General features: G+C 43.1%; 2 protein-coding genes across 5 annotated transcripts in view; both read right to left on the reverse strand.

Annotated features, from left to right (window-relative positions):
- Window positions 1–16,064, reverse strand: part of rtkna (rhotekin a) — a 53,344-nt gene extending 37,280 nt beyond the window's left edge. For 2 of the 4 annotated variants that reach the window (XM_031570467.2, XM_031570470.2), the window contains exon 1: window positions 15,702–16,063. In XM_031570467.2, the coding sequence (XP_031426327.1) occupies window positions 15,702–15,812 (111 nt within the window). In that variant the 5' untranslated portion in view covers window positions 15,813–16,063. Of the gene's footprint in view, window positions 1–3,615; window positions 4,397–15,701 lie in introns of those variants that run through there. The other 2 variants (XM_031570465.2, XM_031570466.2) reach the window with 2 other exon arrangements.
- A 1,433-nt stretch (window positions 16,065–17,497) lies between these two features.
- On the reverse strand, window positions 17,498–21,002 carry LOC105902863 (NLR family CARD domain-containing protein 3-like). The gene is made up of 5 exons (XM_031571198.2): window positions 20,691–21,002; window positions 20,336–20,458; window positions 20,019–20,092; window positions 18,711–18,934; window positions 17,498–18,313 (listed from the first exon to the last, which is right to left on the reverse strand). The coding sequence occupies exons 1-5, from the start codon at window positions 20,809–20,811 to the stop codon at window positions 17,650–17,652; spliced, it is 1,206 nt and encodes a 401-aa protein (XP_031427058.1). The 5' UTR covers window positions 20,812–21,002; the 3' UTR covers window positions 17,498–17,649.
- Window positions 21,003–23,951: the final 2,949 nt, after the last annotated feature.

The raw sequence follows: 23,951 nt of genomic DNA on the forward strand, positions 1-23,951 counted from the left end.
ATAGAAAAAAAACTAAATATAGCAGCTTTAATTTATTGTGGCACAGAGCAGCGTATTTTTAGATCTCACTATTGACCTCTTGCTGGTCTCCTGTTGACCTCATCCGTGATGAAGTACCAACTGAATCACATGTCCCTAAAGCTCTGAGCCCTAGAGCTCTGTGCCACATATAGTAGCCTTACAGGGAAAGCCCGGTCATCTTATTATTCTGTGTTCTTTTATCCGCTTCATTCATTAATGCTACTTAATGCTTGAAACTATCCCTCCATTTAGAGCCTGAACCATCTGGTGTGACTGGTGCTGAACCATCTTATGTAATGGTGACCCCCGAGTTAGATTAATATGTGGTTGTAGACTTTTGTAAGCTATCTAACTGTTGAGTAAGCTGTGGTTGCCAATATCCAGCACGTGTTATAGGTTTAACTGCTCCCCCCTCCACACACAAACACACACACGCATGCACACACACACACACACACACACACACACACACACACACACACACACACACACACACACACACACACACACACACACACACACACACACACACACACACACACACACACACACACAAATCCACAATAGCTTCAGATGAAGTCACTCACTCTATAGCACCAGTGCTGTAGTTACACATCAGCAGTATGGAGGCAGACATTGCAGCTCTCCAACACTGGAGGGCAGACAGACGGACCTCCCGCTGCAGCAGGCTGATGCCAGTGTCCTCGAGCCTGGTGAGACTTGGCGAGGACACAGGAGACTTTTTTTTTTACACAAACTGCCTACGCTGTGCATCTAACTGACTGCGCCCTGGTATGCGTTGATGGATGGCATCTTCTTCTTGAAGTCTAATCAAATGGAGGTAAACACCTCATAAGAAATTATTTTAGCTTGTGATATTTATGTTGTTGGAAATAGGTGGTTGTAGGAATAAAAGGCAGCTCTGAAGGCTTGGAGCAATGTGATGTACTGTACTCATTTTGTAAACACATTGTTACATTGTTCTTGCTGAGTGTGCCATTGCACAGTGACCAAAGAGTTATGCTGTTAATATCAGTATTGTTCTTATAGTGTCAGCGCTAGACTGGGAAATCTCTCAGCTGCAGCTTTCAGAATTCTTGTCGTAGCCAAGTACTGGTAGCCTGTAATATAATGGCAGAGCCCTTCTCCTCTATGCCTCTTTGTGTTGGGTAAGTGAAGTAGCACATTTAATCTGTGCCCAATCACACTTCAATAACATACAGGCTGATTTTCTCTCAGAACGTTCCTATTGTAAGACTGAGAGGAAACAAATTACTCCAGTCAAAGCTCGTCTCCTTACACTCACTGAAAAACACCGTGGGAAGCCGGCCAGCCTCGGCGTTAAGAGAAAGTGACCTATCGGCGTGGCATGAAAGGACATCCTAAAACACTCTTTGTCATCTGGAGTCGCAGCCTGAGCATGACCTCATACTGGACGAACGAGCGAAAGTTACACTCACTTCCTGTTCCCATCAGCTGTCTCTGCTTGACTGGGACGAGCGCCAGAGACAAAAGGTTTAACCGAGTTTACGCCGCAGAGAAGAGGAGGCGCACTCTTGGCTTTCAGGAGTGACAAGGGTGTTGTAAAGAGAAAAACAGAGGTGGTTGGAAAAAAAAGAAAGGAGGAATGCAGCAGCCTCTATTTTGAAAAGGAGACTTGTTAAAACTTGAACAAACAGCAGTGCTCCCGAGGTCGCAGATGAGGCTCTTCATACATTTCTATAAAAATCCCACTGGTCAGACACTCTGCCGCTGTTCCACGGCCTGTATTCTGCTGAGCAGCTGTGCATGTCTCTTGTGAATTTTACTCACGGAAAGCTGAAAGGAGTTGCCTTGAACAATACCCAGAGCACAGGTCAGCCAACACAACAAACAATGTTCATAGTCATTGTAAAAACGTAAATCGTAAACTCAGAGCTTGGTTGCCATAACAAATGGCACCTTTGAAGGACTCTGTCTTGGTCAAGGTGAGCTTGTTTCTTGGTGTGCTTTTGGTTCTTGGTCCTCAACCACACAAGGGCAACAGCAAGCCTGTTGGGAATATCAGGAATTCTTCTCGAGGTCACTTTGGAAAGGACCATGCTGTTTGATACAAAGGGGATGCCTGTTCCATCCACACACACACACACACACACACACACATACACAAACACACAAACACTGACACATACACATACACATACACATACACATACACACACCAGTATGAGCGTGAGGGTGACTGAGATTATTTCATTAGCCCATTTAGAAGTTACAGGGATCTGCTAGAGAGTCAATTGGTGTTGGACAGCCTGCAGAGGCATTCATGGAGAACAGTTGGGTCACTATTTATCAAGCTCAGCATTCTGGCAATTTCTCTCTGCTATGGACATGCAGTAAACAAGCCCTGCCCTGATAGGCAACTCTTTGAAACATCTAATTGGGACTGGTCTGATACTGATTGACTAACGCTGATTTGGACGCGACGGCTTAACTCGTGAAGGCACCAGCCATGTCTGAAAACAGCATTCTCAGAACTGTCCATTTGCACGACCTCACTGTGGGTGGAGGCGAAGGAGAAAAGAAAAATCGATTCTCATATTAACCTCAACTAATCAATGGTCTCTGTGCCCTTTCGCGAAACCTTAACTGCAGTAACATAGAGGGCAAAAAACAGGGTCCATGTAAAGAAGAATGAGAAGAGTCTGTTGGTTAGTGAATCTCCAGATCTGTTATCTTTCTCGTTTGTGATTTTGGCCTTGCGAATTTGAGATTGTGAGACGAGCTCTGATCTCAGCGTGAGTTCACTTTGGAGTGCAAAAGGCTACAGGAGCGTGAGATTCTTTCAGTGTGCCCCTTTTTGCTATGATTCCCTTCCAGGCTCATCAGTGGCAGAGGCACTAGATGGGCAATCTTCCTGTCAGGCTGTGGGATACTGGGATACTGCTCACACTTAACACGCAACAGCTGCAAAGCAAAGGGGCCAACATTGTTTTGGCAACCAGAAGAGAAGGGGGGGGGGGAGGAGAAACAAAGGCGAGAGGATATGAAATTCTATCTAATATTCCCAGTGCCACTTTGAGTGGCCATGTGTCTTTCCTCTCCAATAAATCATTCCGAACATTTACAATTCTTTTTTTTGCCATTAGGCTCTTTAGTAACTGATATTTAATATGGAATCAGGCTATCCTTGAATATCAGTATGTTAACCTTGCATTTACAGAGTTCACGGCTGTTGTTCTCAATCTGTCATAATCATTTTATATTTAACACGCCAGGCTTGGCATAACACTTTAAAAAGGTACCCCTTAAATATTGATGAGGCTGTTTTCTGAGTCTTGGGTAAAGTCTCAAGGGGACTTGATTATTTTCAAAATTCATATGCCCGGAGAGTGATCAGCTATTTAAAAAAACAACCCTCTCAATGTCAGCTATGTGAAAACAACAAGTTTACAAAGGTGTGAAGAACATTGTGATTGTTTTTTTTACATACTTAGAAAAACAGCCAGATATGTCCTGTATTATGTTTTAGCCTACCCCTCTGGTGTATCAGTTAGTACAGACAAAAGTTTAACATAAGCTCACAAAAGCAACACAAATCAGGGGCATCATTACCTGTATACTCAGGGCAATTTGACGGATATACATCATGTTGAGGTCTTCAAATATCCGCAGTTTCTCCATGTCTGTGAATCTCTCCATCCTGCATCCAGGTTGTCAATTCACTTCCAGATCTGTGTTATGGCTTATCTGACTAAAGGGAGGTTTGTCTCAAAGAGTAAAAGCCGAAACTCAATGAGCAAAGCGACGTACGTACATACATCATCAGCAGATGATACAGCGGTGTTTCGACATTCAAAGTTGTCCGCAAATTAGCGATCGGGATGAGTTAGTGCGTTGAGTCCAGAAAGAGTCAACTGCCTTTGATTCAACAACGACGTTGTGTATATTAATAAAATAAAATATTGTAATTCCAAACCTAAATTCACTCACTGAAACGTTTACCTGCACAACGCCGACCTTCCCGCAAAATGTCAGGGGTAGACGCAAACTTCCTCTCTCCCAAGAAAGTAGGCTATTCCATTACAACGCCCAGTGACTACCGTGTGTTCTGTACTTTCGCTGTTTCAGAGGAACACGCACAGACTTGATTCACAAAAAGCCGCTACATAAACCCCCACTCATTTCTCCCTGGCAGTTGTGGGGATAATACGTCTTTCTCATGCAGTTCTTTTGTCCACTCGTCCTGATAGAGAGCAGTCTGTCCGCTCTGACCACGCTACAGAAGGGCATCGCCTCCGTGGAGGCGCACAGTGAGCCGTCTGTTTATAGTGGGACTGGACCAAGCGCTAAATGATCCTATAAACGTCAGATTGCATGTTAACACGGTGCCTTAAGACATACAGTAAAACACACTGACAAAAAGGAAAATAACAATAACAAGCATTTACCAAGAAGATCTTGACATGTATGTAACTATGGAGATTGATACCCGATATGAAACAGTTTGAAATCTCACTGTTACTGTCTGTCAAGAATGAGTTGGGCTTCACTTTACAAATCATTGACAGTTATACCCATTTAACACTAGAAAGAAAAAGATTAGGTGACAAAAGTATAACTTAGCCTATTTGAAGCCCAGCTACGGAATAGCCGGTCTGAAACAAAGGGGCCATCTGTTACAGCTGTGGAAGGCTTTATGATAACAGAGCATTTCGGTCTGTAAAGTAGGCTACTTAATTTCTACACTGAATATGTTGTAAGGCTTTATCTTCTCCAATGTAAGATAGATGCTAACGATGCATTTTAGGGTGTATATAACACCTGTCTAACATCATTGTTAGATTAATCAGAGTCAGTCAAATCGATCGCCTGTGTTCTTCAGTAGCTATAACTGTGAGTAGATAGTTCGTTAGGTCATATCTACATGAGAAAGTGCAGATGATCAGCATGAAACGATAGATGTAATAGACTGGTTCGAGAGCTAAACCAAAAACACAACCTGGATGTGGCTTTTGGAACATAAAGGCTAATGGGCTGTTTGGAGCCTGACCAGAGCATAACACGCTGGTTTTCAACTCACAAACTACATTTCATCCAGCTATTTATACTCCAGTTGGCTTTCTGTGCTGCATAGTGCGCTTCTTTGGTAGATTATACAACTGTTAACAATGGGTTGAAGAGGTCGAATGCAGACAGTGTATGCTCTCTTGAACTGAAGTTCGCTAAAAGTGGCATGTCTCCAGAGACAAATCTAAAACTCAGAACTGTCTCATTGCCCTCCTGGTATGTGCTCCCCTCGGAGTTCTTGGCAAAACACATTGAATCATCGCCTCTCCCTCGCCACAGGGAGCAAACCGTATGCGCCTGGGGGCGAAGCAGCCTTCGCTGGGGCCTTCATTTTACTCTCAACACCCACCAGCGACACAACCAGTGAGCCTACTTCTCTCGCCCTGGCTTCCAAACATCCTTTCAGTAAACAACAGTGGCAAACAGGAACGCATACTTGAGAGAACACGTGTTGTACAAGCGCGCAGACGACTGGCAAACTTGACACAAAGGTTCACGCAAACACAGAAGGTGAAAATGTATTGTCATGAAAAGGAGCTAGTGAGAGGTCACTGATGGGATTCGGTCAGTGTATTGAGGCATTCTAACAGTGCTACAAAGACTCTGTAAGGTCCAGACTCCATGAGCAGACCGAAATCTCCAGGAGAACAACAGGCTTTGTCGACAGGCTTTCTTTCAAACCAAGCTTTAGACTTGTAGATTTGAGCTTTGTGGGGGATCTGAGGTGATCACATACAAATACAAATTAGTATTTTTTCTGCCTTTAAGAATTTTCCACACTTTCCTTCCTTGACCACATTTTTAGGGAATACTCAAAATGTACAAATCTTAACTGTTTGGGAGATAAGTTAATTTGTTGTTTACATCCTAATTAATTGGGATGCCAGCATACATCTCAGGTAAAGAGCTTTGATTGCAGGGTAACCTATCAAGCTATGGATGTTAGTAAGGGCATCAATTAATCAGTAAAATGAAGTGCCGCTCATTCTGCCCTACATTCCATGGTCCTGAAGCAAAGCAATGTGAGGATTGGCTGGAATAGTATATGACTTCCAGCCACTTTCCCAGGACTGTGCACGAATGCTGTGTATGAATTTGACAAAAAGTCTACTGGATTAGAATCCTGCGCCTTTAATGCTGAGACAGGGAAGGACAGCCACGAAGACATCACTTATATCAACACTGATAACATAATGAATCTGATACATCAGACATACCCAAGCTTCACAATGCTTCACACACCAGCTATTATTGCTCTTTAAAAACAAATTGTAGCAAATGGCAACTCAGCAGTATAGAGACAGGAGATGATTACAGTGATGACAGCTTTTCATCAGGACCTTTGGTGTAGGGAATATTAAACATCAGACATCTGTGCTTGAAGTAGCATTATTTAGTCAAGTCATGAAAAGTAATGCAGAGAGGACCTGATATGTTTACACTGAATGCAACGGACTACTAGTTTTCAGTTTAGAAACTTGCAGATTTACATATATTTAAGGTGTTTGCATAAAGAATTTGCATATATTGTAGCCTCAAGAAAGCAAAGCCATGTTTTGGAATGGGCCAGGCTTTAAAATGAATGGTGACAACTGTCATGGTTTCATTTGCATGTCAATCACCCACTGTAGTGTCCTCCAGTACACCTAAAAGATGACTGCGGTGAAAAACAACTATTATCTAAATTGTATGGTGTGCAAAAAGGCACGCTTCAAAAACAGGACACACATTGCATCTGGGTAAGCTGTGCTTGGTGACCAAGCTCTTGCACTTGGGCCACAGGGTGTGATCTTATTTCATGAAAGGGCGATGCTGTTATTCTATACAAATTTCATTTAAAAATGTACACAGGGAGTCGGCATGAGGGAAGAATGAAATGATTATAAATGCTTTGTGTGTTTATAAATGTCAATGACTTCTATACCTTTTTAATACACTTGATACCATTCCTAAGTTATATGCAAATACACACTGTTTGAGAGTGAGTGGTGCCAGACTGCACTTGACTCCTCTGAGCCGCTTCCTCAGTGATTTATCCCCAACCTAGACAGACGCGCACAATATCTCTCACCTCCATGTGTTTCTCAACCGCCGTGACTAACACAGCAGACACGGGGCTGAGTAAGATCACGGGGGGGCCCACTGAAGATTCTGTGCAAGCTGATGTCATCACACCCCTCTTTCTTCCTGTTGTGTAACCATCCTTGACCTCTCGCACATAGCAGAGAGGGCATTGGAAATCATAGCTAGTACTATGGTCATGAATGGGTGACCTGCCAAAATACGTACATCATTATCTTTGACCTGCCACACTGACATATCAGCAGGTAAAGAAGTGACTAAGCTGTTGACGTAATGAGACGTAATGACTAAAGGGTTCTTTACAAAAGATAACCAGTGACCATACAGCATTCACCAGGTGTTCCAGAGGGAGTTTCCACTTGTGTTGTCACATGAACCTAACTGTCTGATTTAAAATAAATAAACATCACAGACAGGTTCCCAACACCTCACCATCTTCTTTCATTAAAGGAGATTACATGGAAGGAGATACCAGGTGTTAAAGCATCAAAACAAAACAAAAAAACAGTGATTCTTTCAGATGAAACCATGACTTTTAAGATATTCTCACAAACAGGCTCAGATGACTATCCCATTCTGGCACAGTGAGAACACTCAAGGAACAATAACAAACAACACAAACAGCATTTAAATGATCATTAAACATCTGGTGCTCGAAAAATATCACTATCAAAACTACAAAGGAAAGCTTAGCAACACTTTTGGTGTTTTAAAGATACACAAATTTAGAAGACAGTTAGTAAAAGACAGAAAGACCTGAGAGAGACAAGCAGAGAAAAGAGAAAGAGAGGGAGAAAGAGAGAGAGAGATTCACACACTATGCCCAGTGAGGCACATCACGCCCATTTCCTCTTTCAGCCCCTCTGAGACGCCTGTGCTCAGTCAGCTGCAGACAGTGTGATCATCTGGCAGGGCCCACTGCCTATGATTCATAAATCACCTGCAGCGCATCACACTCACACTCACACACACACACACACACACACACACACACACACACACACACACACACACACGCACACGCACACGCACACTCACACACACACACTCACGTGCACACACAGAAATACACATACACATACACACAAGGGTGCACACACGTACGCACAAACACACAATATACACTTCAATATACACTTAGTATCAGTATCATCACCATAGTACAGTTCATCACCATATGAAAGAGTATCTATGTATTATTAAGTATGTATATCAACAAATGAATGCTACAGGCTAGTGGTTGGATGAGTGATGGATGGAATTAATATGGTTGAATTCACAGGTAGAAAAGAAATTTCTACTATTACGTAAACAGTATTCATATCACTTTTTCCATCTCTGTGCCTTTTTTCTTCCTATAAAGGGTATACAAAAATGACAAAGGACAAAAATGAATGTGGCACACTCTAGTTTGCTTACTTTTATCACTCAGTTTCTCTTAGACTGCACAATACTGCAACGCTAAGACAGAGATCCAAATTGAGCCACATTCAGATCCTCCTGCAGTTTTTATCATGCCGTTCCAGGTGTATGTGTAGGCTACATAAAGTCAAGACAATAGCTCCCCCTAATGGCCAACTGCTTGAAATGAAGTATTGCCCTTGTGAGGGACAAGTTTAGAAAATTCTTAGTTGAGGGCCCTGAGAACCACAGGCGAAAGAGAGCGAAATAGACACTGGCTGACATTAAACTGTGAATACAGATAAAGAGGCCCGGCAACAGCTCACAGCCGCCAGATACTTTCATGTCTCCACTTTGTGGCGTTGCGCTTTAATGAGAGAGGCAGGCAACAGAACTGCTGCTTCGGAGAAAAACCACAAGACACATGACTGGTGCACATGGAAACATCGCCTTCAGCGCGCACACCAAGTGTTCCCAAAGGAAAGCCAGAGAGAAAAGAAAACTGTGAGAGCCTCCAGCGAGACGTTGGAATAACAAGGCCACACAGGCGACAGAAAAGTTTGTTTTCTGTATTAGCAACACGTTAAGTCGGTAACCACACTGTGTCAGCACGTTACTTTCCTGGCCAGAAGGGAAAACAAAAATGCCATTCAGAGTTAACTGAATCAAGAGGTTGCCGTGGTTACAGGGCTGCAGTGTTTGTTTTTGTTTTCGAGGATAAAGGTGAGTGGTCATCGGTAACTTGAGCTGATTGCATCACGGCTCCGGAGAGGACACGAGAAAGGTTGAGAGATGACTGATTATAATCACTGCGAGACAATGGACATTTACAAAGCTTCACTTCATAACAGGCAACCACGGCTTCTCAGAGTGTACTTTCATGTAGGTTATGTCATCAGCGCCACATCTTTGGAATGAAGCACATGCCTGCCGTGGAATAACATCTTCATCTTTATTTTGCTATCCCCTCTCTCTCCCTCTCTCTCTGTCTAACTCTCTCTCTCTCTCTCTCTCACACACACACCCACACACCAAATTCACAAATGTAGATGTGCATTTACAAACCGCTCACCGTCTGTGAACATCCCTGCATTTATTTGTGGATTCTTGGCACTTTTCTGACGTGGCTTGATTCACAAATGCTTTTTTTTTTCAAAAGCACATTCTCTGCAGCCTATCAGATGTCTCTTACAATTTCAGCCAATCACATGAACGAAAATTCAAGGGCATGACTGAATGTGAACACACTGTGTTACATCTGGCGCAGTGTCTAGTTATGTGGACTAATAATTGTGAGCCATTTGTAAATGCACATTTGTAAATAAATTATCTGTTCTGATCTGTGCCTTCACACTGTATGTGTGTGTGTGTGTGTGTGTGTTTGAGTGTGTGTGTGTGTAGATGTACTGACCACTCCTTTGTCTGCTGAGGGAACAGAGGGGTAAGCCCCAGGGTCAGGTGATGTAACCAGGCTCGTGTTTCAGACCCCGTACCCAGCTGGGTTCTGGAGACCAGATTGTTGGCATGTCTCCTCATTTGGCCAGCTGGGAGGGGTGTTAAATCAGTACCGCAATCTGGGCACTTATGCCATGAATTAATATGAACTAAGCGAGGAACTTTGAACTTCGGGCACTTTAACTGATGTCAGCAATACGATTACAAAATCACTTTCCACATGAAAGGTTATTGTGTCTCTCATCGGTGTGATAAAAGTCAGTGTTGCTTAATGAAATTGAAAGATTAGCTGCTAAACTGATAATGAAACACAGAGCCATCGCATAGCACTGTTTGATCAACAATCTATAAACTGATACAATTAACAGTTAGAGAGAGTGAAAGCTTAGAAAAAAGAGAAAGATAGTTAGAGAGAGAGAGAGAGAGAGAGAGAGAGAGAGAGAGAGAGGGAGAGAGATCTGCTGTGAAAAACCCACCCTCCGGCCGAGTGGCTTACTGAGGATGTTCTGTACTGTGTAAGGAGATACAGATGGAGGGGCTGAGGGGAGGCGAGGAGAGAAAAGGTATCTGTCATTAACAGTCACTTAAAAAGTTAATCAATGGCAGGCATTCCTCTGGAGGGAACACTGCATGCTGCCACAGCCACTGTTTACAAGTTAGTGATGAGACAGGGAAGTTCACCTCTGCTAACACAACCGGTCAATGTCAGCCCGTTAGGGCATTTAGACCCGCAGGTGAAGGACGATCGATTCGGACGGCTTTGAGGAAAGAGAACATCCCAAATCCCAGAGGAATGAATATCCACACTGGCTTAACGGCTCTGCCTACCTTGATGTTTAACAGACCGCAGATCTGAAGCAGTGGGGTTGATCCAGGCTATTAACCTCCCAGCTACAAAGAGCACAGTTCCTACTGCAGTCACATTTGACTTCAGATAATGGTGGCTTTTGTCTAATTCTCTATTTCTGTTCACGGATAATTCATCATCTCTGGCGGAGACACAAACGACTCAAACGGTCCCTAGGGTGGCTGTCTCATGTGCTCAAGCCCCCACCCACCCCCCTCATCTGGCCTCTAACAGACAATCCAGAACACTTCAGCTCTTTAACGATGTTAACTCATCTCAGGCAGTCTGGGAGAGTCCCTCAAGTCTCTGTCCAAGTCTGAACATTCTGGAATATTCTCAATCAGAGTCCCTGGGCCATGACATTCTCAGATGCAGCTGTAGATACTTAGTCATTCCATAGACAGTGTGACAGAGGACAGTTTGGCCTAATGCCACAGAAGTAAATAATAACAAAAAAAAACCCACATAAGCTTCGGATAATGTTATGCCTTTAAGTATGTGTATAAATGTCCTCTTGTGCTCAAGCCTCCGCAAGGCTTTTGATTTCGTGACAATGTTATGCCATGACGTTGGTTCTCCATGGTAGAGTGCTCATAGCTATGTCCTAAGTGCTCTGCCCCTGGACAGCCTCACCAGTGTTGACTCAGTGGCCACAATAAGGGCAACAAAAGCTCATTCTGAGGAAATCACCTCAAACAGCTTCTTAGACAACATCCCTTATAAACAGGTGGTTACAAGGTTATAACCCACATGTGAACAAACTAAATAACTTAACAACTCTATCATGAAGCCAATAATGACTATGCATGAGTAATCAGCCCCTCACATTACTAAATACTTGCACTAACAGTGACTAACTAATGGAGAGAGTATGAATTGATCATCAAAGGCTATCATGTTGTATGGATGAATGGATGGATGTGCATGGATTGTTATGACAGTTACAAGTACATATTTCACATAGCTGTGTAAAAGCTCATTTTAATATATTTGAAGTGCAGACAAATTAGTCATAATGCATTAAAATCTTAATCTGCAACAGTAATAAGTGTAAATAGTGCACAGTCACAAAGTTTTCTCTAAACAGGATGGAACTAGACTAAGTGGTTTGTTTTGAGGTACTAGTGTATTTATGTTGCTCTGAAGGAGCTGGAAAGGCCTCTTGTCTGTGTGACCTTGAGAGAGATGAATAAACACAGTCAGAGATAAGAGAAGGAGATATGGAGGAGGTTATCCTTAGGGCTCAAAGTGTCCATGCAGCAAGAATACAGAATGCAATCTTAATTAAATGGGCTCTTAATTTAAAACATTTATATTTTGCCCCTAGGGTCGGAAATATTTTAAAGCTCCAGATTTGGTGTATCCTCTTGCAAATTGCATTTCCAAAGTAAAATATTGAAAATACAAAGTACAGACCCAGGGATTTACACTCTTACACTCATTAAAACGGTTCCTTCATCTTTTTCTTGTGCTAAACCGCCAGCTCAAAAACCTCGGGCCCAGTCTCTTGCTAGCTGCCCGCGTGATGGACAGCTGTTTTACAGAGCCCAAAATAAACTTGTGGCCTCAGCCTCTCTTTCTTTCTCTCTCTCTCTCTCTCTACACGCATAGCCTTCGGGCCCAGGCTAGCGCACTCTCTGGTCTCCACAGCTCAAATGTGAGAGAGGGAGAGAGGGAGCGTTACTGAGTGACTGTCCATTGTTCTAGGCGTTCCTTGGTTCTGATTGCGGGCCGAGAGGGGAAGTGTCTGCGTTCCGTGACCCCACCTCCCCTCTGAAGCCGAGGCTGCTTCCTCTCCGACCGAACAGAAGCCGTCTCTGAAACCACTCACTTGTTCCCTCCTCACTGGTGATCGCCTTATATAGAATAAGACTATGTAGCGCATCACATGTCACACTCTATGAGCGTAGCTGTTTAGTCAACTATCAAGTCCATAGAGGCCAAGTAATACTTTCAGTGTTTTGACTCAATATCGAAGGTGAGATGGAATGATACTGTAATAGTTTACATCTGGGTTAGCACATTGTACATCGATTACTGGGGTTAAGCTAGATCGTGAGAACTCAGATCATCCAGTGAGACCTAAGCCATCTTTTCAAACTGGATTCCATTCAAAGCAGAGAACCCCTGGGATAGATTTCCGAACGGGCTTCACTGTTTCCGGAACAAACATGACCTCGCCGGAGGAGTGGAGGTGAGCGAAATTAAACACAAGAAAATACACGAGTGAGCAAGAAAATCTCTGGGAACAAAAAAAGAAGGCAGTGAGGCGGGGCAGTTTGTGGAGCAGAAGAGAAGCTTCAGTTATTTATCATCTGCACTTCACATCAGATATAATCCATCGGCCAGACCACGTCCACCAGGCAACAGGGAACAATGTGGGCCTTGGCACGACAGCAGGCAAAAAAGAATTGCAGTTCAAAACTGTATTTGCGACTTGTTTATGACTGAATTTTACTATGGGGGGGGGGGGGGTAAACATCAAGAAGAAAAGGCTTGTATAACACCCTCCATGTGCCCGTCCCAGTTTCTTTTGGGCCGTTTGTTGAGGTAAAGGCTGCGGGATGGGCAGCTTGGGTGGAGGGATGGGCTCGGTCCGCTCCCCACCCAGAGAAAGCCTCCATCAAATCAGACCACAGCTGGAGGAAACCACATGTGGCAGGGCGCAGCAGCCACCCCTTTCTGCTGCTACTGGTCCCTCGCTCACGTTGAGCCAGAGATGCAGGAAAGCTGACACCGTCCCAGCAGGCACCTCTTTAGTGGGCAGAGAGAACAGAATATAAAGAAGGGGGGAGAGAGAGAGAGAGAGAGAGAGATTTGGGACAACACTCAGAGAGAGAGAGAGAGAGAGAGAGAGAGAGAGAGAGAGAGAGAGAGAGATTTGGGACAACACTCAGATCCAACTAAAAATACAAAGCCAGTGGAGGGAACAGGAGAGTTCAGGGAGGGAGAGCACAGAATAGACACACACAACACAACACAACACACACGCACACACAAATGTACACCCACACACAAAAACACACAATAGATAAAGCAAGCACTATTATGAAGTTTGACTCATGGACACGTTGCCGAGGCAAACTGAAGATTCATGACAACAAACAGCAGACATGTCTAAGCCCAGTGCACTCATCACCATGAAAAAAAAACTTAACAGTAACTTCCTGTTATGAAGTAATGTCTAATACCTGGATGCTGGCTGGGATAAATGGGGCTCCTAACTGTAAGCTCAGAGAGGCATTCAACTGTGGCTACATGTTCATTCTAACCAACGCTTACCCTTTAGGGTAGTGGCTGTGCTGCATACCACACTATGCTTACTGACAGCTGAACAGACACACAGCAAATAAGTCTGTGTACCAATGTGGAAATGCTTTTGTGCTTTTCGATAACATCAGCCATTGATTCTTCTCCAGACCTCCTCTCCCACCTACCTCAGCAATGTCACCCTACTTGTCCCATGTGTCATGTGACCAGCAGGACAGGACACTGGGAGCACAGACCCCCCCCCTTCACTGTGTATTGTGGCCATGCCTGAGGTCATACCCGTTAGTTCACACGCAAACTCCCTGCGTCTCCTGGCACTAAGGCAGCCAGGCAGAAGGGATCTCTTTCAAAGCTGTGCCACTGTGTGTTCTTCATTGATATGCCAATGGCTGCTCGGTGGCACTGAGGCTTTGCATAGCCCTTGGCTACAGGTTTAGCTTGGCAGTGCCATGGCTAGTTTGGAGGCACTCAAGGGCTGCTCTTTGGATATCATCAACGTTGCCCAACAAAAGCTCAAGCACACTCTCTCATTAAATATACATGAGAGGCTGAATGGAGACCGGGGTTGCAGGAGGAAGTATGAGCACAGTGATTGTAAGAGAAGAAAACTGGCAGGTAACAGATCCTGGCACGCACAGGTCAAGGCAAGGAAAAAGATAGAAATAATGAGCCGCGATCCATTTCTGAACATGATTCACTGTGAAAACCTGTGATTCATAGGCACTATGAATCACCATATTTTGACTGCACCACGCAGTTGCCTTATTCATTGACCCTAGCCAACAGTGTCTGTGTCAATGCTACCACTGTTTTTTGTGCATTTATAACAATGTATATCGAGCTGTACTCTAGTCTTTGTATATTGGAAGAAAAAGAAAATTTGATTCAGCAATGAACTGATGGTTAAGGCTACTGTATCAGCGCGCGCACACGCAGACAGACTCGCAGTCTGTCCATAACAATCTGAGCAAAATTCCATCAAACCTCCGTTACTAACTCTGGCTGTTCAAAAATAGCACGTGGTTAGAGCAAGTTTCTCCGCCACTCCATACACAATTTCAAACAGCCTAATCGTGAACAGATGTTGCCGTGGGAGATTGCATTAAAGTAAAGAAGCCTGTAGCAATTTACTAAGGCCCTTTCATATAATTGCACAGGATAGATAGTTGAAAGATATGACGCCCCATGCAGAATACTGTACTACAAAGCAAAGCTTGTTCTCTTAACTGAACACATGAAGCATAGTAATCGCATCTGACTCAAGCATTTGTTTAACTGTTAGACTTCAGAGAAAAAAGCTACAAAGTAATCAAGCGCAGCAGGAGTTTAAGTGACGTAAAACAACAATGCAGCGGTGCTGCGGAAACATTAATTTGCATATCCTGAGATTTCATCATTAAATGAACATTTTAACATCTGAAATAGCGGTATAATACAAATTCATAGGAGGCAATGTATTAACAGTTTCATTACTGTTTGAATCACACTAACTCAGGTCTTACTACACGAGGCATGGGTCCAGGGCAACTTGAAAGCAACAAACGTCTGTGTGAATTCGGGTTACCATATAGCCTACCTGTAATGTGTCCAAGAAAATGCTCCGTCTGAATTTCCCTCGCCGTATCTCCATTTCCAAAGCAGAACCGCGAGCAATGGTCGCTCTGGCCGTCTGATTTCGGCATAACATGATGATTATGATATTTTTCGCATCCGAGACGTGCCGCAACTCTTTCAGTGTGGGGCTAAACTCCTTAAAGCGACGCTCTTGAAATATTTCCTCTCAGACTTGGCTGAGATTTAATGCGTAAACAAAGGTTTGTTCCCTTTTAGGAGAGTAGTTGAAGGATTTTCTCATATTATTGAGAAACAAGTGGAGAGTCCAACTTCAACCAGCTTTCTGATGTCACATCAGCACTGCTCAGCTCGGATTTCCAAGGGAACCCATCGTGACTGTTCTATTTGACTTTTCCATTGTAAACTTTTCCGATGTCTGAAGTGCGGCCTCTACCGGTGGCTGTCTATGCAAGACCATGGTTTATATACAGTACGTGTCTTATGATCCTGACTCTTGATCCTCAGGATCCTCTCTCTCTCTCTCTCTCTCCCTCTCTCTGTCAAAGGGTATCCGTGTCGACGGTCTTTTGGGGAAGGCACAAAAGGCAACAGGGAGACAAGGCTCTGTTGTTGTGAAATTATTTGTCCTCCACCAAGTGCATAATCCAAAGTGAAAATATATAAAGAAGAAGACTGATATAAATGAAAACAAAAAGATATTTACAAACAACTGTATATATACACTCAATAGTACAGTGCACTGAGCAGAGCATAGATATACAGTAGTTCACCGACAAAAACTCTCATCCAATGAAGTTCTCACCACAGAACATAATTCTATTCAACATTTATATTTTTGTTTAGTGTAAATTCCATATTATGTTCCACTCTCAATCACAGCACAAGCTGTAGATAAGTAAGGAATAATGGTTAAAACAATGGATGGTTATTAATTAAAGGCACAGTGTGTAGTTTATAGTGGCATCTATTAGTAGAAATGGAATATAGTATTCATAATTGTAATTCATTTTCATTAGTGTACAATTACCTGTAACTACGAATCTTTGTGTTTTCATTAGCTTCGTTTGTTGTGTTTTTCATTACCTACCTTCGTATCTACATAGGGATCGGCTCTTCTTCCACAGAGTCCACCATGTTGTGCCACCACAGTAGCCCAGATTGGACAAACCAAAAGACTGGCTCGAGATAGGGCTTTGGCATTTTAATGGCATTTGACGGCCACCATAGGTACTCGCACATGCTTGTAAAGGGAAGGGTATTCAGCTGATTGCAATTCAGCAACCTCACCACTAGATGCCACTACAAAATACACACTGTACCTTTAATAATGCTAGGTGGGATGTTTGTATATCTCTAGGTTGCCATCTAGTGGTAAGAATATGCTGGAGGACATGTCTCTAAAATTCCCATTGCACAAATATTAGAAAATATTAGAAAATTTACAGGCTTCCAAAAATCTCACTCAGACTCTCCAGATTACTTTGAAAACCTCAAGTTATATTTCAGCTGGTAAAACATGTCAATCCTTTTCTGTAAATACTGCAAACCAATTGTTTTGTTTTGTCGGTGGTTCAGCATTAACACGGACCACTGACTCCTTCCTCTGACTGAGAAGTTATTGTTGGATGGGTCTGTGGCTTGTCATTTTGATAGTAATGAGCTTTTTTGTACTCTTTGTTATGTGCTTGACCGCACAAGCCTTCGATTAATCTTTGTTAAATGGACAGTTGTCTATGCATTTTTACATGAGCGTTAGATAAGAGAACAAAAAAATATCAAATGACTTCACTTATTAAAACTTCAGAAATGATTTACAGGAAAATATAACACTTTCACTAAAATCCAAGGATGTGTAAGCCTTTATGAGGACATATTGTCATAGAATTTAACCAAAACAAACAGCAAAAACTCTAAAAACACTGAACTCTTCTGTCACAACCGTTTTTCAGTCATTGCTGCATTACCCCTGTTGGTGGAAGTAATGGTAGATTGATGTTTTGCACTGCAGGCCAATTAGCCTGAACTTCTTGTAAGATCTTCACCATGAGGGCCGTACTGATAAAATTCCCCTCCTCCATGCTGAGGTGCTGGAGGGGGCTTTGTTTCCGACTCACAAGTGCATCCAGGATCGCACTGCCCCCACTGTCGCGAATGCCATTCCCATCCAAGTCCACTTTCTTTATGGCCACGTTGGCCCTCAGTGTTTCCGCGAAAAGCTTTGCCCCATGATCCCCGAGGTTGCACTCATCGAGGACGATGTGAGCGAGCTCGGTGTTCACCTTCAGGCTCTCAAACAGCATGGTCCACATGGTTACCTCAGCGCCGCCGGTCTGTGCCAGAGCAAGATAACGCAGCTGAGAATGGTACCGCATGTAGGTGGCCAGAACACGCAGTCCATCGCCGGTTATCCCGTTTCCACCCAAGTCCAATTCAGAGAGGCGAAAGGCAACGAATGGAGGGCCCTGATGTGGAATAGGAGGTAAAGTCATCATTCCTTGTGTTGCTTGAGGCTGCAGTGACATCCCTGTTTCTCTATTTGTGCTCGTCTGCAGGTCAGCCAGTCCTGTGAACAGCATTTGAACTCCAGAATCCCCCAACCTGTTCCCAAATAAACTACAAAAGGAAACATTCAGAGTATGGCTTTTAAAGCATTTTTCCTCATGTATTAAACAAATAAGCAGTTTCATATTTAAAGGTACAGTCCATGATTCTGGTGAAAGGTTGTCGATATTGAGCTCAACAGCCAATTCAATCACACCCCTCCTTTCCGTGCTCCTGAAGCAATGTGTTGATTGGGTGGAATAGTTCATGCCTTGGTCCGAGGCCCTTTGTTTGTTTCCTGTTTACAGAGCCAGGGCTGCAGGTTTTTTTGAGTGCACACACAGAACACACAGCTAAAGGACGGTGAGCAGCAATTTGCTGAATTAGACAAAACGTGTATTGGTTTAGAATCACAGACTGTACCTTTAAATCCAATTCAATCTCTCCGCCAACTGATTGTGACACTCACAAGAGACTCTGGAGCTGTGGCCTGCTTTGCAACAGCTCCAGTAGGCTGTGGACTCCCACAGGGCTGATGAGGTTCAAGTTGAGATTCATGGTGCTCACCACAGATGGGCTCTGCTTCAGGGCAGCGACCAGACTCTGCAGCAGGTCATCCGTCAGCCCCGTGTTCCTTAAGACTAGCTCATCCACCTCGTCGGAGGTCTGGAGTACCTCCATCATGGCATTGAGCTATTCATTTAAACAGAGCGAAATCAGAGCAGAAGCTTAATGAAGAAAATTGATTTCTCCCCAGGGCTCTTGTGAGGCAACACGGAAAGAATGATTTTCATATCCCCCCACTTAAAGTAACACTATGCAACAATTTCACACTTTTTGAGGTATGGTTTTATAGGCAACTAGATTTGGTACAATCCTCAAATTCATTTTGGTAGCATATGGTCATGTGAAAGACAGATAAACACATATGTCTTCCCCACTACTAGCCATCCAAGATATGCCCTATGTAGTTCTGTTTAACAGGCTGGAACACCCTGCAAAAATGGAAGAAAAGATTTCACACGCATGACATTGCCACCTATACTGCCAAAAGACACCAGTTAGTGTGTTGGCAAGCTTCTATCAGTGTCAGCTGGGCTGTTGGTTTTGCATGCCTTTTAGGTAGTTAGCTTACTAGTTTTGGAACAGAATTCCGTATTGCTGCTTTAAACTTGGCTGCTTTAGGATGTCTGGGGCATCATTGTGATTCTGTTTTTAACCCAAAGGTGACACCATTGTAATTTTCAGGCCATTTATTCATTTGACTGAAGTGGTGTAATAGGCAGAAAGGTTTCTATCTCGCCTGTTTCTTCACTGGTAAATTCTTAAGACTCTGTCTGTAAAGACAGTAGGAGTATCCTGGTATCCTGAAAGGTAATTGAATACATATGCACTGTTCGGTGAAAATGTCTTCATTGTCCACTTTTTTTTTGTTTCTGAGAGTAATGGGCCTTCAACTGGCATGATATGGGCTTGATTTAACAATCTTTGTTATTTAAGAATGAATAGGGGCTTTGTCTGTCCTCTCTAGAATAGGCCATTTTAGTCTACAGTTTTCAAACAATGTGTTCCAGAGTCCATTTAGTCTGTCAACAAAGAAGCAAGAGAATAAGCTATTCTAAAATACTGTGCCTTCATAAAGTCAGAGGTTTATTCTTCTGTAGCCTTCTATCTCGCGCTGTCTCTCCCTCTGTGTATGTGTGTGTGTGTGTGTGTGTGTGTGCTTGTGTGAGACATACAGCATTTTGATATTTTGTCCCAACATGTAGTCATTTACCAAGGAGCCCACCTGTTTCTGTAGATCTTCTTCTTCACTGATTTCCTCTTTATTAACAGTTGACCTATTAGGACCTAAATATACAAATCAAATATTGAATTATCTTGTTGCAGATATGTATGTAGGCATCTTGTTGCAGATATGTATGTAGGCACAAACAATGAAAGGTTTTCTGGTTAAAATATTTCCTAGGTGCATTTATCTTGAAATTGCACACACAATTCTTATAACATTTGAGAACGAAAATGAATAGTTTTTAAAAATTATTGTCCTTCTTTTCTTTCCATGATGCAAAATCAATAAATATTCATATTTACCAATTTCATCATCGGGATTGTTTAGTCCGCTATCGCTCTCCTCACTCAGCTCCAGCTCCGAGGCAGAGCCGTCGGCAGAGCGGCCATGTGTGATACGCTCCTGCACGGCAATCCTCTCCTGTTCTGAGGGACATCAAAGCAGACGCATCAGTTGTGCCGGTTTCATCTCGAGAGACGGACGAAGAACGGAGACAAAGATGTTCTCTGTAACTCTATGAAAGAGGAGCTTTCATGCCTACAAGCGTTACAAGAGACATGCAGTGGCCTATAGCCATGTCTCTTTCACCCATGCATTATGTGTAAGCCATATCACATGCAGAACATTTTACAAATTGACATGAAGGTCTTTACTCACTGTGTACTTTGAACCAGATTTGTTTGTTTGGGATTGTTTCTAGGCTAGAGCTCATTTCAACACATTCCTCGTAGAAGTCTCTTTCACCAGCTCGGATGTTGCCACCTAATTCTTCCTCCATCTTCCTAGTCTTCCTGCCCTGTTTCTTCTTGGCTCTCTCACATTGCAGTGGACCTTTTAAAACACAACAGTGGTGTGCTTGCCAATTTGTTTGGAAATATGTGTTGTGGGAACTATGAGAAATAAATTCAGCCTCTTAACCACATCTAAAGACGGGATAAACAAGTGCACTAGATGTCAAACTCACCAGCTGCCTGGGGCTGAGGTCCCAGTAATGGATGGCCTTTGCCCTCAGGCCTGAGATTCTGTGGGTTAAACTGGCTCAGAGATTGTGAGTTAGGAGCATTTGGTTTGTTCTCTATAAGATCTGGCTTGTAGTCTAGAATGGTTGGTCTATTCTCTGGAATGTTCTGTGCGTTCTCTGTCATATTGGGTCTGTTCTCTGGGACATTTGGTCTGTTTTCTGGAATATTCTGTCTGTTCTCTGAAATGTTTGTTCTATTGTTCGTGTCATTAGACCTGTTCTCCAGAATACTTGTTATGTTTTCTGGAACATTCTGTCTGTGATCTGGAATGTTTTTTCTATTGTTTGTGACATTAGACCTGTTCTCCAGAATACTTGCTATGTTTTCTGGAACATTCTGTCTGTGATCTGGAATGTTTGCTGTACTCTTTGGGACATTTGATCTTGTCTCCAGAAAATCATCTGCGTTTCTAATGACATTTTCTCTGCCCTCAGAAACATGTGACCTATTTTCAGGAACATTTGATCTGTTCTCTTGAGCCATCTCTCTGTTCCCTGGGAAGTTTTCATCTTTGTGGGTTTGCGAGACCTCTAAGGCTTTGCTGTTCCTCCTAAGGCTGGACTGCTCTTTGTGGCGCTTGGCCTTTGTCCTCCCCCTCCTGGAACCTTCAAGCTCCTCAGTGTCTGTCGATGTGTGGTTCCCATCTTTAGAGGGCGCTCTCAACCCTCGTAAAGATCTCTCAGTCCCGATGGGTACAAAAAGAGGGGATGAGGGACACGACTCTGGAACATCTACAAACAAATGTACTGAAAGGGTAACAGTTTTGTCCAGAAAGCTTTTTTTTTAGAGAGCAACCATATCGATTACATTTTTACAGAAAGAACAATTTGTCAACAGAGAAAATGTTTTGTTTCATACCATTTTTTATGAGGGGCTGTGGAGTGGTGACATATCTTGCATTCACACACCTGAGTAAGAGCAATAAAAATGTATCGTATCATATAAGGGCATTTCACTGCTGCTCTTTCCATTGTGAAAATGTTTTTCACTGCTGAAGACATTTTGCTGAAATCTTGTACTTGCTGAAATCTTGTATTTGAAAGTTGTTTGTGATAAGACACTGACCTATAGCAAGGTTTGCCTCCAGCGAGGCGTGTCAGTTTGAAGCAGCTCTTTCTCCCTTGATGAGCTCCAGGGGTGTAGCGATACTCACAGCAAGAGCTAATTCTTCCTGCCATGATGCCGTTCACATAGAACGTAGCGCTGAAGGGATAGCCCACGTGCCTTTGGGATTTAAAGTCGAATTGCTCTACAGGACACACGCAAGAAGAAGAAGACTGTACATATACAGACAAATATAAACAGTTGTGTGCATGTTGTTTACATGCACATACATACATGCATACGTACATACATACAGGGTGAGTATATGTATATATACAGTATATGTGTAAATAAAAAAGCATGATTTATGATATTAAATTTGTACCTCGAGGCCGCAGAGACCCCTTGAAGACACAGAGGTTCTCTCCCCCACATATTTGCTGCAGAACCTTCACCTCATCTTGGGAAGTCTTTTTCAGTCCCTGGCCCATGTAAATCATGGTCACTGTGACATCAGACCTCTGCGTCTCCTTCTGTGTCCTGGTCAGATTCTAATAACAACACGCTGACATTATTATAAACAAAATCTTGTTTGTTTTATTATAACTCAACAGCTCTTTATGGTCAGTGTTTTCATTCATGTGAAATATGTTTTTATTCACTGATTAGATCATTTAAACACCATCCCCCCCCCCCCCCCCCACACACACACACACACACACACACACACACACACACACACACCCATCTCCATCTCTCTCATTTCCTGCTTGGACAGAATCTGTTCACCAGCCGGGCTTCTAACCTGCTTGATATTGCTGTTGGTTCTTTGCATTGTGGACGAGGCATTGGAGACCCGTCTGTTGTACAAATAAGGGCACGACTGACTAAGTGTGCTTCTGACCAGCTTTCCAGTGATGGATGGTAAGTACTGCTCACCCAGCTGGCATCGCTGGGGTAGCATGCTCATCCTGCCAGCCTGGGAACAAAGTATACCGGACTGTGAAGACTGAAAGAGGCAACTGGTTGGTAGGACAACAAAACACCTAGAGTTGTATTTTTTAGGAAGATTTTTAGCCGTAAATGACCTTGTTAGAGACAAGCACAAACAAGCTTGGTCGGTCCATGCAGACTAATCAATATTTCAATGTTTTCTTTGATTTACAGACACTACTGAGTCCAATAAGCCATAAAGCTTAAATAATAAATTAAACACGTGATAGAGTGTACTAGGACTTGCTCGGTTTCAGTTGAACATTTGGGGAACGTTAACAGTGCAGTATTAACACGTTTTAAAGGCTGAAAAGCCACAGACGAGTAACATCATTGGATTCTGGTCTTCACAGGCTGCACCTTGGCCACCATTGGAGGGGAGTCTAGGAGGAGAAATCCAAGATTCATTCCATAGCGGTCCGTGGCCAGAGGGTGAAGGTACAAAGGTTTGGACATTTTCTCTCCTCTTCCTGACAAGGACTGGGTCTATTTTCCAGAATAAGAAACAATTTAGTGAGGGTCAAGTTAGGGTTCTTGAGAATAGAGGTCAGTTTGATGCATGTTTAGAGTTTATATTTCTATTTATATTCGCTCTGAAGGGACTTGAAGTAATCAGATCTGTTTGTTGTAAAATGCCAAAATATCTGGTGACAAAGTATTCTGTGTCCCAATGTAAACAAAATGAATGGGGATGACATGCAGCCTGCTTAAGTCTAACTGAGGAACTGCAAGAGTTGCCACCCTACCCCAAAGCCTTTGTCTTGAGTTTGGTACTGTCTGAGAACTGCATCCAGATGAAGATTCTGGCTGTAACTTCTGGCTCTTCTCAATGGCCTTTTCTGAGACGAGTCCATCGTTG

The sequence above is a fragment of the Clupea harengus genome, chromosome 7, assembly GCF_900700415.2.
Source record: "Clupea harengus chromosome 7, Ch_v2.0.2, whole genome shotgun sequence".
Taxonomy (NCBI): Eukaryota; Metazoa; Chordata; class Actinopteri; order Clupeiformes; family Clupeidae; genus Clupea; species Clupea harengus.